General features: G+C 48.9%; 1 protein-coding gene across 1 annotated transcript in view; it reads left to right on the forward strand.

The window, feature by feature from the left end:
• The window catches only part of LOC100969966 (proline-rich protein 2-like), a 29,825-nt gene that overhangs the window by 12,512 nt on the left and 3,967 nt on the right, over positions 1–13,346 (forward strand). The window contains exons 2-3 of the mRNA XM_055105642.2: positions 2,209–2,260; positions 9,800–10,294. Of these exons, the coding sequence (XP_054961617.1) occupies positions 2,209–2,260; positions 9,800–10,294 (547 nt within the window). The remainder of the gene's footprint in view (positions 1–2,208; positions 2,261–9,799; positions 10,295–13,346) is intronic.

The following is a 13,346-nucleotide window of genomic DNA, read 5'->3' on the forward strand; positions in this document are numbered from 1 at the left end:
TATGAACAAAACAAGGCAGGGTGATGTAATGGGGCACTACTTTAGACAGGAAGGGTCAGAGAAAACCTTTCAGAGAAGGTCACATTTAGGTTGAACCTGAATGACAAACAGAAACAACTCAAAGATTTGAGAAGCAGAGTGTTCCAGACACAGGAAGGAGCCAAGTGTAAAGGTCCTAAGGTAGAAATGAGCTTGAGGAGTTCAAGAAACAAGAGGGAAGGTGAACAAACCTGTAGCTTAGAGAGCAAGAAGGAGACCAGGTCAAATGGTTTCAGAAGGAGGCAAAGGTTAGATATGACCCTGTTGGCCACCATATGAAAGCAATGAAAGACCACTGGAGCATTTTAGGAAGGCAATTGACATAATCCAATTTGAATTTTTAAGAGATCACTTTAGCTGATAAGTGGAAAAAATGGTTTGGGAGGAAGGCAAAAATAGGGGGTAGGAAAAACAGGAAACTAATAATACAGTTCAGATAAGAGGGTATGGTTCTTGAGATGAGAGGGAACAAATTCATGAGAGATACATATATGTATATGGTTTTTGTGAGGCACAATCACAGCTCGCTGATGCAATACGCCCACCTCAGCCTCCCAAGTAGCCGAGACCACAGATGAACATCACCATACCTGGTTAATTTTTTAAAAATTTTAGAGACAGGGTCTCACTGTGTTGCCCAGGCCTTTCTTAAACTCCTGGACTCAAGTGATCCACCTGCCTTAGCCTCCCAAAGTGCTGGGATTACAGATGTGAGCCACCACGACTGGCCCAAACTTATGTTTTGAATATAACGCGAACAGAACCTGCTGAGCAATTAGATGTTGAGAGTGAGGGGGAAAAGGAATCTAGAACAATTCCTGGGTTGTTTTTGGCTGCAGGTTACAGGTGATTTTTACAGTCAAATCACATACAGCATATGATTTAATCAGTTTTGATGAATGCCTATCAAGACCTAACCATTTCCATACTCTAAAAAGTTCCCTCACATCTTCTCCTGGTCAATCCCTTTCTACCCAAGAAGCAACACCAATCTGAAATCTTGTACATAAATAAGTTCTGCCCATTCTGGAATGTCCATTAAGTGGGATCACCCATTACGTATGATTTTTGGTTTTTCACTGAGCATAGTATTCGTGAGATTAATCCTTATTACACGTATCTGTAGTTTGTTCCTTTTTGTTTGTGGTCTTCCATTGTATGAACATGCCAATTTGTTATCTACTGTCTCGCTGATGGACATCTGGACTGTTTAGTTTTGGTTATTATTTGGCTATTAATATTCTTATGTAAGTCTTATTTGTGGACATTTTCATTTCTCTTGGATAAATACCTAGAAATTAAACTGCTGGGTCACAGGGCAGATGTATGTTCAACTTTTTGAGAAACTGCCAGTTTTCCAAAGTGGTTGCATCATTTTATACTCCCATCAGCAGTGCATTCAAGTTCCAGCTGCCTGACTCCTACGTGTTTTGCTTAAATAACTCTTACCTATGCCACAATCAAACTCACAGTCTTTCAGCTCTTCAAACATATTTCATTCTACATTTTTTTTTTGAGACCTTTGTGGATGCACTCAGGATACATTCCTCCTTGCCCCATCCCCTTTGCTGCCTCTTATTCATTCAACAAATATCCTGAAGGATGAGAAAAAGGCTAGGCTTGCCAGAGTGCTATGGATACAGGAAACAGTATATAAAAAAGTTCCAGATGGTGGCTCACACCTGTAATCCCAGCACTTTGGGAGGCCGAGGCGGGCAGATCACGAGGTCAGGAGTTCAAGACCAGACTGGCCAACATGGTGGAACCTGTCTCTACTAAAAATACAAAAATTAGCTGGGCCTGGTGGCGGGCGCCTGTAATCCCAGCTAGTCGGGAGGCTGAGGCAGGAGAATCACTTGAACCTGGGAGGCGGAGGTTGCAGTGAGCAAAGATTGGGTCACTGCACTGCAGCCTGGGTGACAGAGCAAGACTCCATCTCGAAAAAAGTTCCAGAGGTGGGAAAGAGCTTGCTACCTACTGGGGCCTAAAAAAAGTGAATGTGACTGGAGGGCCGTGAACAAAAGCAGCAGGAGGGTCAGAGAGGCAGGCAGAAGCCAGATTATTCTGGCCCTTGTGAACCATGTGGGGGAGTTTGGAATCTAAGTGCTATGGAAAACCATTAAAAGATTTTAAGCAGACACATACGACTCTTGGCCGCTCTGGGTGAAGTGGAATAGAGGCAGACACCAGCAGAAATGAGGCGGCCATCATCATGTTCCAGGTAAGAGGTAAAGAGGGTAGTGGCAGTACAGATGAAAGAAGTTATCATCTTACGGAAATAGCACTGACAGTAACTTGATGATAGATTTAGAGGTAGAGGGTGGTGAGAGAAAAGGAGGAATCTGATTTGAGAAACCGGGTAAACGGTAGAGCCCCTTACGGAGTTGGGGACAAATGCAGGACAAAGAGTTTGTGAGGAGGCCGGGCGTGGTGGCTCACGCCTGTAATCCCAGCACTTTGGGAGGCCGAGGCGGGCGGATCATGAGGTCAGGAGATCGAGACCATCCTGGCTAACACGGTGAAACCCCGTCTCTACTAAAAATACAAAAAATTAGCCGGGCGTGGTAGCGGGCGCCTGTAGTCCCAGCTACTCGGGAGGCTGAGGCAGGAGAATGGCGTGAACCCGGGAGGCGGAGCTTGCAATGAGCCGAGATCGCTCCACTGCACTCCAGCCTGGGCGACAGAGCGAGACTCCGTCTCAAAAAAAAAAAAGAGTTTGTGAGGAGTAAGTGTTCAGTTTTGGACTTAAGCTCACAATACCAGTTTGATGGTCAAGCCGCTGTGTCGAGCAGGAGTTGAAGGCGCTAGAAGACATCTAGCTGAAGATGTGAATGTGGGGATCATCATCTTATGAACAAACAAAAGCCTGGGGAGATCAGAGATCACCGAGGGAGAAAGGACACTGAAAAAATAGGGTCTGGAGAATGCCAATGGTCAAGCATAAGAGGACAAACAACCAGAGGTGGGAAGAGACACTGAGCTCAGCAGGCTGATGAGGAAATACATGGTCCCGCTCTGAGAACCCTCCAGTGACCTCTCAAGTCAGGGTTATACACCTGGTACAGCATCTTCTATTCCCCTTATGAGAATACTTTTGATAACCCTATTTAATTGCCCTTCTCTACTATATACTAGGCCAATATTTGAGAACATAAAATCAACAGAATTAGCAGGGACCAGCCCTGCTCTAGTCCAGTGTCTTAGTACATAGCACAACATAGACTGATGGTTTAATGGACAGCTACCATTCTGAGTGCCACCTGCAGGCAGTCCACTTCACCATATACTTTTCCTATTTTAGTGCCTTCCCCCAACAGCCCAAAAGAAGATATATCTCCGTTGCACAGATAAGGAAACTACAGCTCAGGCAAAATGCCCAAAGTCACTGATAGCAAGTGATGGAGCCAGGATGAGGTTGCACATCCTCCTTCACACGCTCTGCTGCCTTCCATCACGTGGACTTTCTTCAGCAATAGTATCCTCTCACATCACTACCAAAGGGATACAGAATCTGGCCTCAGGTAATTGGTCTCCCACAGCACTAAGTCAGGGAAACGCCCAGAGAAGTACCCCTGCTTGACTTCTCAAGAATCCCTATTCTTGCCAAGCACAGTGAACATTCTCCAGACTCTCAAAGTAGTGCTTCATCCTTAGGGCACTTCTAAATGCAGCAGTGAAATCTGGCTTCCCTGAAACTGAGGTCTGGAGGTAAGCTGCTGGAGCCTTAACTCTTTCTCAATTCTAGAAACCCATTTTAGCCACCTATCAGGAGTTTCACCCTACATCTAAAAGGCCTCACTCTAAATGAACTAATCTGATCATGGCCAAGGAAGTTTCTCCATGTCACCTATTTTGGACCAAGGCATAATTAGGATGAGAGAAACCAATGGGGCCTAAGAAGACAACACTACACATCTTTGTGAAAATTAACAGCAGTACAATTTTGTCTCTGCTTTCAAGCTTGATGTGTGCCATCTGTCCTTGATATCTTAAGATTGGAACTACATAGGCTTTTTCCTAAGCGAGTACATTAACACCCAGGAGCTTCCTTTTTCCCCTCAAGAGCCACTGTCAACTATGCTGGTAAGAGCGTGGGGCATAGATGGCAAAGAATAGGTCCTACCCTTGATTCTGTCAGTATAAAGCCACATAACTTTGGGTAAATTACCAGCCTCTTGGCATCTTCCTGAGTTGTAAAGCCAAAGGGTTAGACTAGACAATTTTTTAGGTGTCTGCCAGCTCTAAAATTCTATAATCAGAGAGTATGGAAAGGATGGGAGAAGGCACGCTGGATGCCAGCTGGCTGGGAAAGACTGAGAGGATAAGCCCTCCTGGCTATGGTTAACAAAGCCTTTCTGACCCGCACAGTTCCCTCCCTTGCCAGAGCCTCTGCTTAGAGCTATCCTTGCTTTCCTTGACATCCCCACCCCCCTACCCAAACAGAAGATCCCCAACACAGAAACATGAACACATCTACAGGTCTAGATCTAAAGTGGGGCGGGGGCGGGGCGGGGGAGGGGGGAGAAACAGACATAACCAGAGAATGTTTCCTACACTGTCTAACACTCACCAATATTACAATACATCTCCACATTTTTTATCAGGATGATTTTTTAAAAAAAGCAGACAGCACTCCTCTTTCTTAGCCTTTACAAGGTACCACTAATGATCTCCCTTAAGCTCTTTTGAGCCAGGTCCCTATTCACAAACCAAAAAGATATAAACAGGGGGAACACTTCAACCAGCCCACTTCCATCCTTTGGATTAACTTCTCAAGATGCTCAGGGCTAAAACAAATTATTTACTTTATGTAATGTCATTTTCATCCAGCCCACAGATCAAGTTCGACTGCCCTACTGGCAGAAAAGGCTTCAGAACAGGGATTATCTTTGTGACCACTCTAAAGTAACATCCCCTGAGTTATTTCACATTGTTTTCTTATTTTCTTCACCGCTATTATCATCACCTGACATTTTTATTTACTGTTTACAGTCTGTCTCCAGAGTAGGCTCTTTCTTGCCCACCATCACATTTCCCATACTTAGGATGCCTGCAAATACTTGTTAATGAAAATTAGCACACACATGCACGCGGACCTTAATCCACATTCAGGGACATGACATTCAAAAGTGGAAACCATCTTCCAATCATACTGATATCAAATGTTCCAATGAATTTCTACTCTTTCCTATAGAACAGCTTACATATGCATACTGCAATAATGATATTTTCCCTAGTAGTTTTAATTCCCCACTATGAAACACCAGATAATAAGCCACGGATATACCAGCTAACTCATGTTATAGTTCATCTTCCTGCTGGGTCACGCATATTACCCAAAAAGCAAACATTGCTCTTACGCAGAAAGTACTGATTGTGTTTGTCGCCATGAGAACCTTTTCACCCATACCACATGTACCAAAGGTATTACAGGACTTTCAACAGCCTAACCAATAATCAAAAACTATCCAGTGCAATGTGACCAAATTATGCTCTACTAACTATAAATACCTTGATTTCAGTATACTGTATTCTTTTTCTTTTTTTTTTGGACAGGATCTTGCTCTGTCTCCCAGGCTGGAGTACAATGGCAACAACATGGCTCACTGTAGCCTCAACCTCTCAGGTTCAAATGATCCTCACACCTCAGCCTCCTGAATAGTTTGGACTACAGGCACCCACGCCACATCTGGCCTTTTTTATTTTGCAGAGACCAGGTCTCACTATGTTGCCCAGGCTTACTGTATTTCAAAGGTATCACTGTCACGTACCGTTTTACTTCAATAGTTTTATTGTTTTGCTTTATCTTGTTACTTTTTTACCTCCACAAAAAGAAAATGAAGACAGCAGAGACAAAGCCCCAGACAGAATGAATGAGTACTAAGGTGCCTTGAACACAAAGTCCCCATGAGTAAGAAGGCTTAAGGCATACTGTGGAAAGAACTGTCTTTGGTAAATATATCTTTTGAGTCCCACCCAGTCGAACTGAGTGAGAGCAGTCACCATACAAAATGATTCTAGTGCATTGTAAACTAGTCAGGAAGAGATAGCCCTTTACGTATTACGTTACTCTTTAAGCTGATACCAAAGTTTTCAGCTCAGGACAGAATGACGGAATTAAGTATGAAGAGAGAAATTTTTTCACAGATTAAATCTCAAGTACACTGGCAAAACTGACCAAGTATGGGCAAGGTAAAAGTTTAGGGAACTCCCAGGGGGTCACAAAACCATAAGCAGTCACAAAAACCACCCTTTCCAGTATTTCACCTAAATCTAGATTTCAGGTTCATCATAGCTTTAAAATTAAAAAAAAAAAAAAAAAAAAAAAAAGAGGGGCACAGCAGGAAGATATGGATTCCAGGGCCGCACTTACCACTGACTGATTTGTGCCTTGAGCAGGCAACAAACCTAGTACAGCACAGGCTCTGGAGACAACAGCCGGAGGGTTATATCTAAGCCTTGAACCTCATTAGCTCTACCAGCTCTCAGGGAAAGGAAAGGTCATCTACCTCTAAGGTCAGCTGGGTGGATATTGTAACACAATTTAAAATGCCTTGGACAGAGTCTAGCACAAAAGCTTGTTTTTTATACAAATGCCAGCATTTTTTCCTGCCTATATGAAAAGTTGGTTGGACTCATGAGAAAAAGTCCAACTCCAATTAAGTGTGATCATTTCAATTACATTCCATTTTATCTTACAGAGTTTTAAAAAGTTGGCCAGGTGCAGTGGCTCATATCTGTAACCCCAGCACTTTGGGAGGCTGAGGCAGGGGGATAACCTCCTGACCTCACCTGAGATCAGGAGTTCGAGACTGGCCTGGCCAAGATGGCGAATCCCCATCTCTACTAAAAATACAAAAAAATAGCCAGGCATGGTGGCAGGAGCCCGTAATCCCAGCTATTCGGGAGGCTGAGGCAGGGGAATCGCTTGAGCCTAGAAAGAGAAGGTTGCAGTGAGCAGAGACTGTGCCACTGCACTCCAGCCTGGGCAACAGAGCGAGACTCCGTCTCAAAACAAACAAACAAAAAAGTATACCACTACTAGGTTATGGAACCTAAAAGCCATGTCTCCCGATATCTTACCAACTTTGGCAACCTCTCACGTGAATACACACAAATTTCTTTGTAGAATGAAAATTTTATAACAATTTTTTCCCTTCTAAGTTTTATAAGACAAGTGTAATATACATGTGAGCATGATAACTGCTTACAATTTAATAGGCCGGGCACGGTGGCTCATGCCTGTAATCCCAGCACTTTGGGAGGCTGAGGCAGGCGGCTCACCTGAGGTCGAGTTTGAGACCAGCCTGACCAACATGGAGAAATCCCGTCTCTACTAAAAATACAAAATTAGCCAGGCGAGGTGGCGCATGCCTGTAATCCTAGCTACTCGGGAGGCTGAGGCAGGAGACTCGCTTGAACCCTGGAGGCTGAGGTTGCAGTGAGCCAAGATCGCACCACTGCACTCCCAGCTGGGCAACAAGAGCAAGACTCCATCTCAAAACAACAACAGAAAAAACAAAACCAATTTGAGTAATCAGAGTTTTTTTAACCACCACACTGAACGCAAGGTCATAATTCAAATCCTAACAAACTGTTTATTCTAGAAAATCACAAATAATCTGTGTGGCTATATAAAAGTGTCTACTTGTGGGCTGGGCACGGTGGCTCATACCTGTAATCCCAGCACTTTGGGGGCCCAAGGCGGGTGGATCATGAGGTCAAGAGATTGAGACCATCCTGCCCAATATGGTGAAATCCCATCTCTACTAAAAATACAAAAATTAGCTGGGCATGGTGGTGCGCACCTGTAGTCCCAGCTACTCAGGAGGCTGAGGTGGGAGAATTGCTTGAACCCGGGAGGCGGAGGTTACAGTGGGCCGAGATAGTGCCACTGCACTCCAGCCTGGCAACAGAGACTCTGTCTCAAAAAAACAAACAAAAAAGTGTTTACTTGTGTGATAGGCCTGATGGTAACATACAAGAAAATTACTACCAAACCGTCTCCGAAGTCAATAATTATAAGCACTCTGCCCCTATGCTGGGATCCTTTTGGAAACTGTTCAAAGAGACTGAATCAAAAAGTGATCTAGGCCGGGCGCAGTGGTTCACACCTGTAATCCCAGCACTTTGGGAAGTCAAGGCAGGCGGATCACCTGAGGTCAGGAGTTCAAGACCAGCCTGGCTAACATGGCGAAATGTTGTCTCTACTTAAAATACAAAAATTAGCCGGGTGTGGTAGTGTATGCCTCTAATCCCAGCTACTCGGGAGGCTGACGCAGGAGAATCACCTGAACCTGGGAGGTAGAGGCTGCAGTGAGCTGAGATCATGCCACTGCACTCCAGCCTGGGCAACAGAACAACATTGTCTCAAAATAAATAAATAAAATAAAAGGGGATTTAATTTTAAAAATTAAATAATATATAAAAATAAAAAGTGATCTGAGAAAGACATATTGTAACATATTGGGCTCATATCCGGCCCAGCAGCACAGTTCTAGAAATTTAAGACAAATTCTGAGGTTGGTATAGAAATACTTACCAGTCAAAAGCACAGCCTAAGGCCTTCACACACCATAAAATCAGTGAAACTAATTGCGGTTCTTCAGCATCTGCGGAGCACTGGCTACCAGTAAGGAGAAAGTTGGGGATGCAGATAATCAGTGCACCCTGAGGTGACAGTTAATTCCACTAGCATACCATTTCACAGGAGACGTTATGGCATTCTACTTCATCCCCCTACTCTGAGAATGCTGAAACTGGCTGGAAATTTCAACAGTTAGCCAAATGTCAAATGTCCTTTGAAGAACTTTAATAAAATCTGGATCCTCCAAAATCCCCTGCGTAGAAAGATCTTGGAACTCCTCTGAGCCAACATACACAGACCCAATCACATGTTATCCACACATTTTCCAAGTAGACAAATATTCTCTGAAACATTTTCTGATAACTTCTTTCACAAAGACAAAAAATATGTTAAGGTGCATTCCACCTAGGTCAGAATAATACACTTTCTGATCTGAAGCACAGAACAGCAAGTGGGATTTCAAAAAAGAGCGTACCCTGACCAACTTTTATGCTCTGTTGAAGGCAGAGGCTGGAAGCTAAAACACAGGCTTTTAAAAGCCAGCTAAGGTACAGTCTACATTTCTCAAAAAAGTTGCCTATGGCTAAAACAGAGCACAAAATGAGAGAGAAAAAAGCAAAACCACAAACCCCTGTACCGTCTGATCCGGGAGTCCTCACTTAACAGATGAGAAAATTACCAGGGAAAGTAACTTGCCCTGGGCTGCAGTTTATTTGGCGTCAAAGCTGTAAGCAGATTCCTGGTCTCCCAGGTCGGAATTCAGTGTAGCTTCCCCATCCACCAAACTGCCACCCCACGGAAGATGCTGTATAAAACTCTTCACTCTTCACTGACGCTGTTAACATAAGGGTCCAATTATCATTCAAAGATCAGCCTGTTAGATAATAGCTCGAAAATTCCATCCATTTTACAGCAGTTACCAGAGACATCTAATCTTCGAGGAAAAAAAAGCAAAAAGGAAAAGGGGGAAATCCTAATTTTGACCTGACCCCTAAGGTCAAACTAAAGGATTGAATACAGACCAGCAGACCGTATTGGTATCCGCAACCACAAAAACAGACAATAATCCCACCCACAAGCAGAGGAAGACGGCCGCTCCTCGGTACCGCCCCCCAACTCACTAAATTCCACTCCCATTCCGGCGTCCAGAGGACAGTGCACCTCCCGCCGTAGCCTGAGAGGGATCGGCCCGATTGGCCACGCTCCTTCAAACCACCACTTTCCCCCGAAAAAGGGACGAAAGCCTCAGGTCCCCAAACGAGCGCTCCCTCGCCCAGAGACCCCGGCTTGCACACCCCGCCCTGTTCCCCGCGGCGCGGGAGGAGAGGCCGCCCCACACAGGAAGTGTGTCCTGCGCCGGGACCTTGCGCCCAGCCCGCCGGTACCTGCCCTCCGCCCCCAACAGGCGAGAAGCAGCCGCGTCCACATGGCTTCAGGTGTTCACATGGCAGTAAACGGGCCCCTGCTCTCCTGGGCGCCCCAGCGCGGCGCCCTCCCGCCCACATCCCGGCCCAGCCCCGCTGGCCTCGCCTCCAGCCCGTAGCCAAGAGGCGAGCGCGGCCGGTGCCCCCGGGGCTGCCAGGGGCCCCGAAGCAGGCGGCGCTGACTCCCGGACGCCGCCCGCTCACACCCGCCGCCTTTGCACCCAAGGCCTCGCGCGACCAGCAGGTACCTTCCCTCCGCACCCTCGGGCCAGCACCGGCGCCCAAGCCCCGCCGGATCCCCGGGCCGGCCCAAGACACCTCAGCCCTCTGATGCCAGGCCTGGCCCGGGCCCCTGCCCGCACTCTCGGGTCGGGCCGGGCAGCAACACTCCCTTCAACACCCCAAGCCCTGACTCGGAGTCCAGGAGGCTCCGCACTCCCAGGTTGGGTCCGGCCGGGACCTCTGCTCCCAGCCCCCCAGGCCGGACACCCCGGCCCGGCCCCAGTCCTTCAGGCCCAACCCTCTCCCTGCCCCTCAGGCCCGGGAGGCGGTTACCTGCAGGAGCCCCCCGCCCAGTCCCTCGGCCTCCGCCGGGGGCGGGCGGGGAGGGAGCGGTGGCGACGGCGGGCGGCGCTGCGCGGGGTGGGGGTGGGGGTGGCTCCACCGCCTCCAGCTCGGGCGCCCGGGCCGGCGGCAGGGCGGGCCGGGGCCGCGGCCCCTCGAGGCTCGCTCCGGCCCGCGCGCTCGCTCCCCGGTCAGGCGCGCCTCAGGGCGGGCTCCCCTGGCGGAGGCCGCGGCCGCCTCGCAGGGGCCGAAAGCGGCTGGGCTCGGGGTTTTTTCTCTCCATTCTCCCAACACACAGGAAATAACAGAGCGTCAGGTGACGGCGCGCGGCCAATGGGGAGGCTCCGGGCCGCGGCGCGCGGGCGGGCGGGAGGGCGCGCGGCGGGGCGGGGCGCACGGCGGGGGCGGGGCGCTGGGGGCGGGGCCGGGCGCGCGCGTGCCCACCCGCGTGCGGCAGCGTCGAGGCTGGCGCGCGCCGGGTAGGGATCGCGAAGGCCCCCACCTCGCGGCAGGGTCGCAGGGGGTTCTCCTCTGCGGCCGCTGGGCGCAGCGCGCCACCCGCCCAGTGCCATCTTGGCCTGCGCCTCAGGGCCGTCTTGGGGGTGGACGCGAGCCAACTTTCTGGGGAGTTGGTGGCCCGGAATCTCTCTGGGATTTCTGGAGTTCCCTGGAGCCTCCAACTCCAGAATCGCGCCTCTTGCGGCCCGGGAAGTCCGCGGGCGAGGACCCGGTCTCCTCTCGGTGACCTGTTTAGTGGGGTCGGGCGTGGGGGCGGCTCCTGCCCGCCAAGAGCCCTCTGGGCCGGGGGCAGCCCAAGACCTAGCTGGTCCCGCCTGGGTCCCTGGCAGCCCCCGCCCATGGGTTCCAGGTGTCCGTGGAGGAACGACTTGGGTCCTCTCAGAGCCTCAGTTTCCACCGCCGAAAACGCGAGGAGGGAGGCCCACCTACCTCACCTGTAAAACGGACGCTCCAGCTGCCTTCTGCTGCGGCATTAAGAAGCTGCAATGCCAGGCTGACTGCGCCCAGGGTCCCGAATTAATTTGCCGATAAGGCGGAGGATTTGTGGTGCCAAGGCCTCAGCTTGTTCCCAGCCTTCCTTTGCAAACCTGATGTTTCTAGAGCAAAGGAAGGGCTTGACTTCTTTATAAAGAAAATCGCAATTGTAGAGCAACTAATATGTAGATGTTGGTGCCCCCACGGCCATCAAAAGTGACAAGGCCAGCAAGAGTAGGATGCGTTGAGAATTTGTGATCCTGCCCCTGACCTTTGACCTGGCCAAATTCTCTTCCCACGTTGGGCCTCAGTTTCCTGTGGGTGAGGAGAGTTTGGATTAGATGTCCCTAATGTTGGCTAAAATTGCCGATTCTAAATTAGGCTCCCATCTGTCCTAGATGTTAGGGGAGTATGTGGCTTCCTCTCCTGAAGCAACCCAACTTACAAGTTGGGATTGGAAAAGTGCTTCCGGCAGCAGGTGGGGATTGTCAGGAACCAGGTGTGGTCTGGAACCCAGATTTCCATATATTTGAGGTACACAGCTTCCCGGGGCCTGCTTTTATTTTGACCTTTCACCCCACCTAGCCATTGCCTTTTCTCAGGCTACCCAAGGAGGGTCTCAGGGTCCCAGGCAGAGCCCCAGGTGGTCCTGGGCCCCTTGGCAGGAGCATGTACTTGGGGAACGCAGTGATTTCTCCTGGCTTCTGTCCAATCTCACAAAGTGGGGGCTGGCTCCAAAGCAGGGCAGGACTATTCCTGGGGACTTGATTCCCCAACACCTCCTACATGCCAGGCTCTTCCGGGGCAGAGCTGAACAAGCCACGAGGCCCTGCCCTCTGGTTATTCCCATTGTTCTTCTGAGTTTCATTTTCAAATTCTCAGGCCTCAAGACTTTTAAAAGACCAGTACCTGGCTTCTCCTGGGATCAGGGCTGTAAAGGGAAAGGTGGAAGAGGCACTCAGCACAAATCAATGTTTTCTGGACAAAAATAGGAGAATGCAGGGCCTCCTGAAGACTGGTGTTGGGGGCACCCTTAATTTCTTGAGAGAATTCATGAAGAAAGATGAATCCTTTTTCCTTAGAGTCCCCTGCCCCATCATTCTTCCATTCTTTCCCTTCTTCATAACCTCACTTGCGTCTCAGATGCAGGGCCCGGGGGATGCTAACAATCTGTCGCAGAGCCTCATTCAAAAGGGAAAGAATAAAGAATGCAGACAGATAACTGGAGTCCAGGCGCCTGTCAGCTCCTGCCTCTTATAACCATGCAGCCCCCTCCCCGCCCTTTCAGACCCTGCCAGAACATTGCCCCAATGCCCTCCACCTGGAAACTTCCCCAGTCCTTGGACCAGGCCAGCTGGGCCTCTTTATCCCTGAAAGCCTGCCACTTTTTCTTTTGGTTCCATCTGGAAAAAGAACGTGTATGGGCATCATAGCCAACAGGAAGACGTGGGTTACTCTTGGACTGTGTGGCCTTGGACAAGTCACTTCCCCCTTTGGTTTCCTCAGCTATAAAATGGAGATAATATTATCTCACTGGGCCGGGTGTGGTGGCTCACACCTGTAATCCCAGCACTTTGGGAAGCCGAGGTGTGAGGATTGCTTGAGGCCAGGAGTTCAAGACCAACCTGGGCAACACAGTGAGACTCCCCCTCATCTCTATTTATTTAAAAGAAAAAAAAATTTTTTTAATTACCTCACTCATAAGGTGTTGTGGGACTCTCAAGAGAGCTGCATAGGCC

This window comes from Pan paniscus, chromosome 23 (assembly GCF_029289425.2).
Source record: "Pan paniscus chromosome 23, NHGRI_mPanPan1-v2.0_pri, whole genome shotgun sequence".
NCBI lineage: Eukaryota > Metazoa > Chordata > Mammalia > Primates > Hominidae > Pan > Pan paniscus.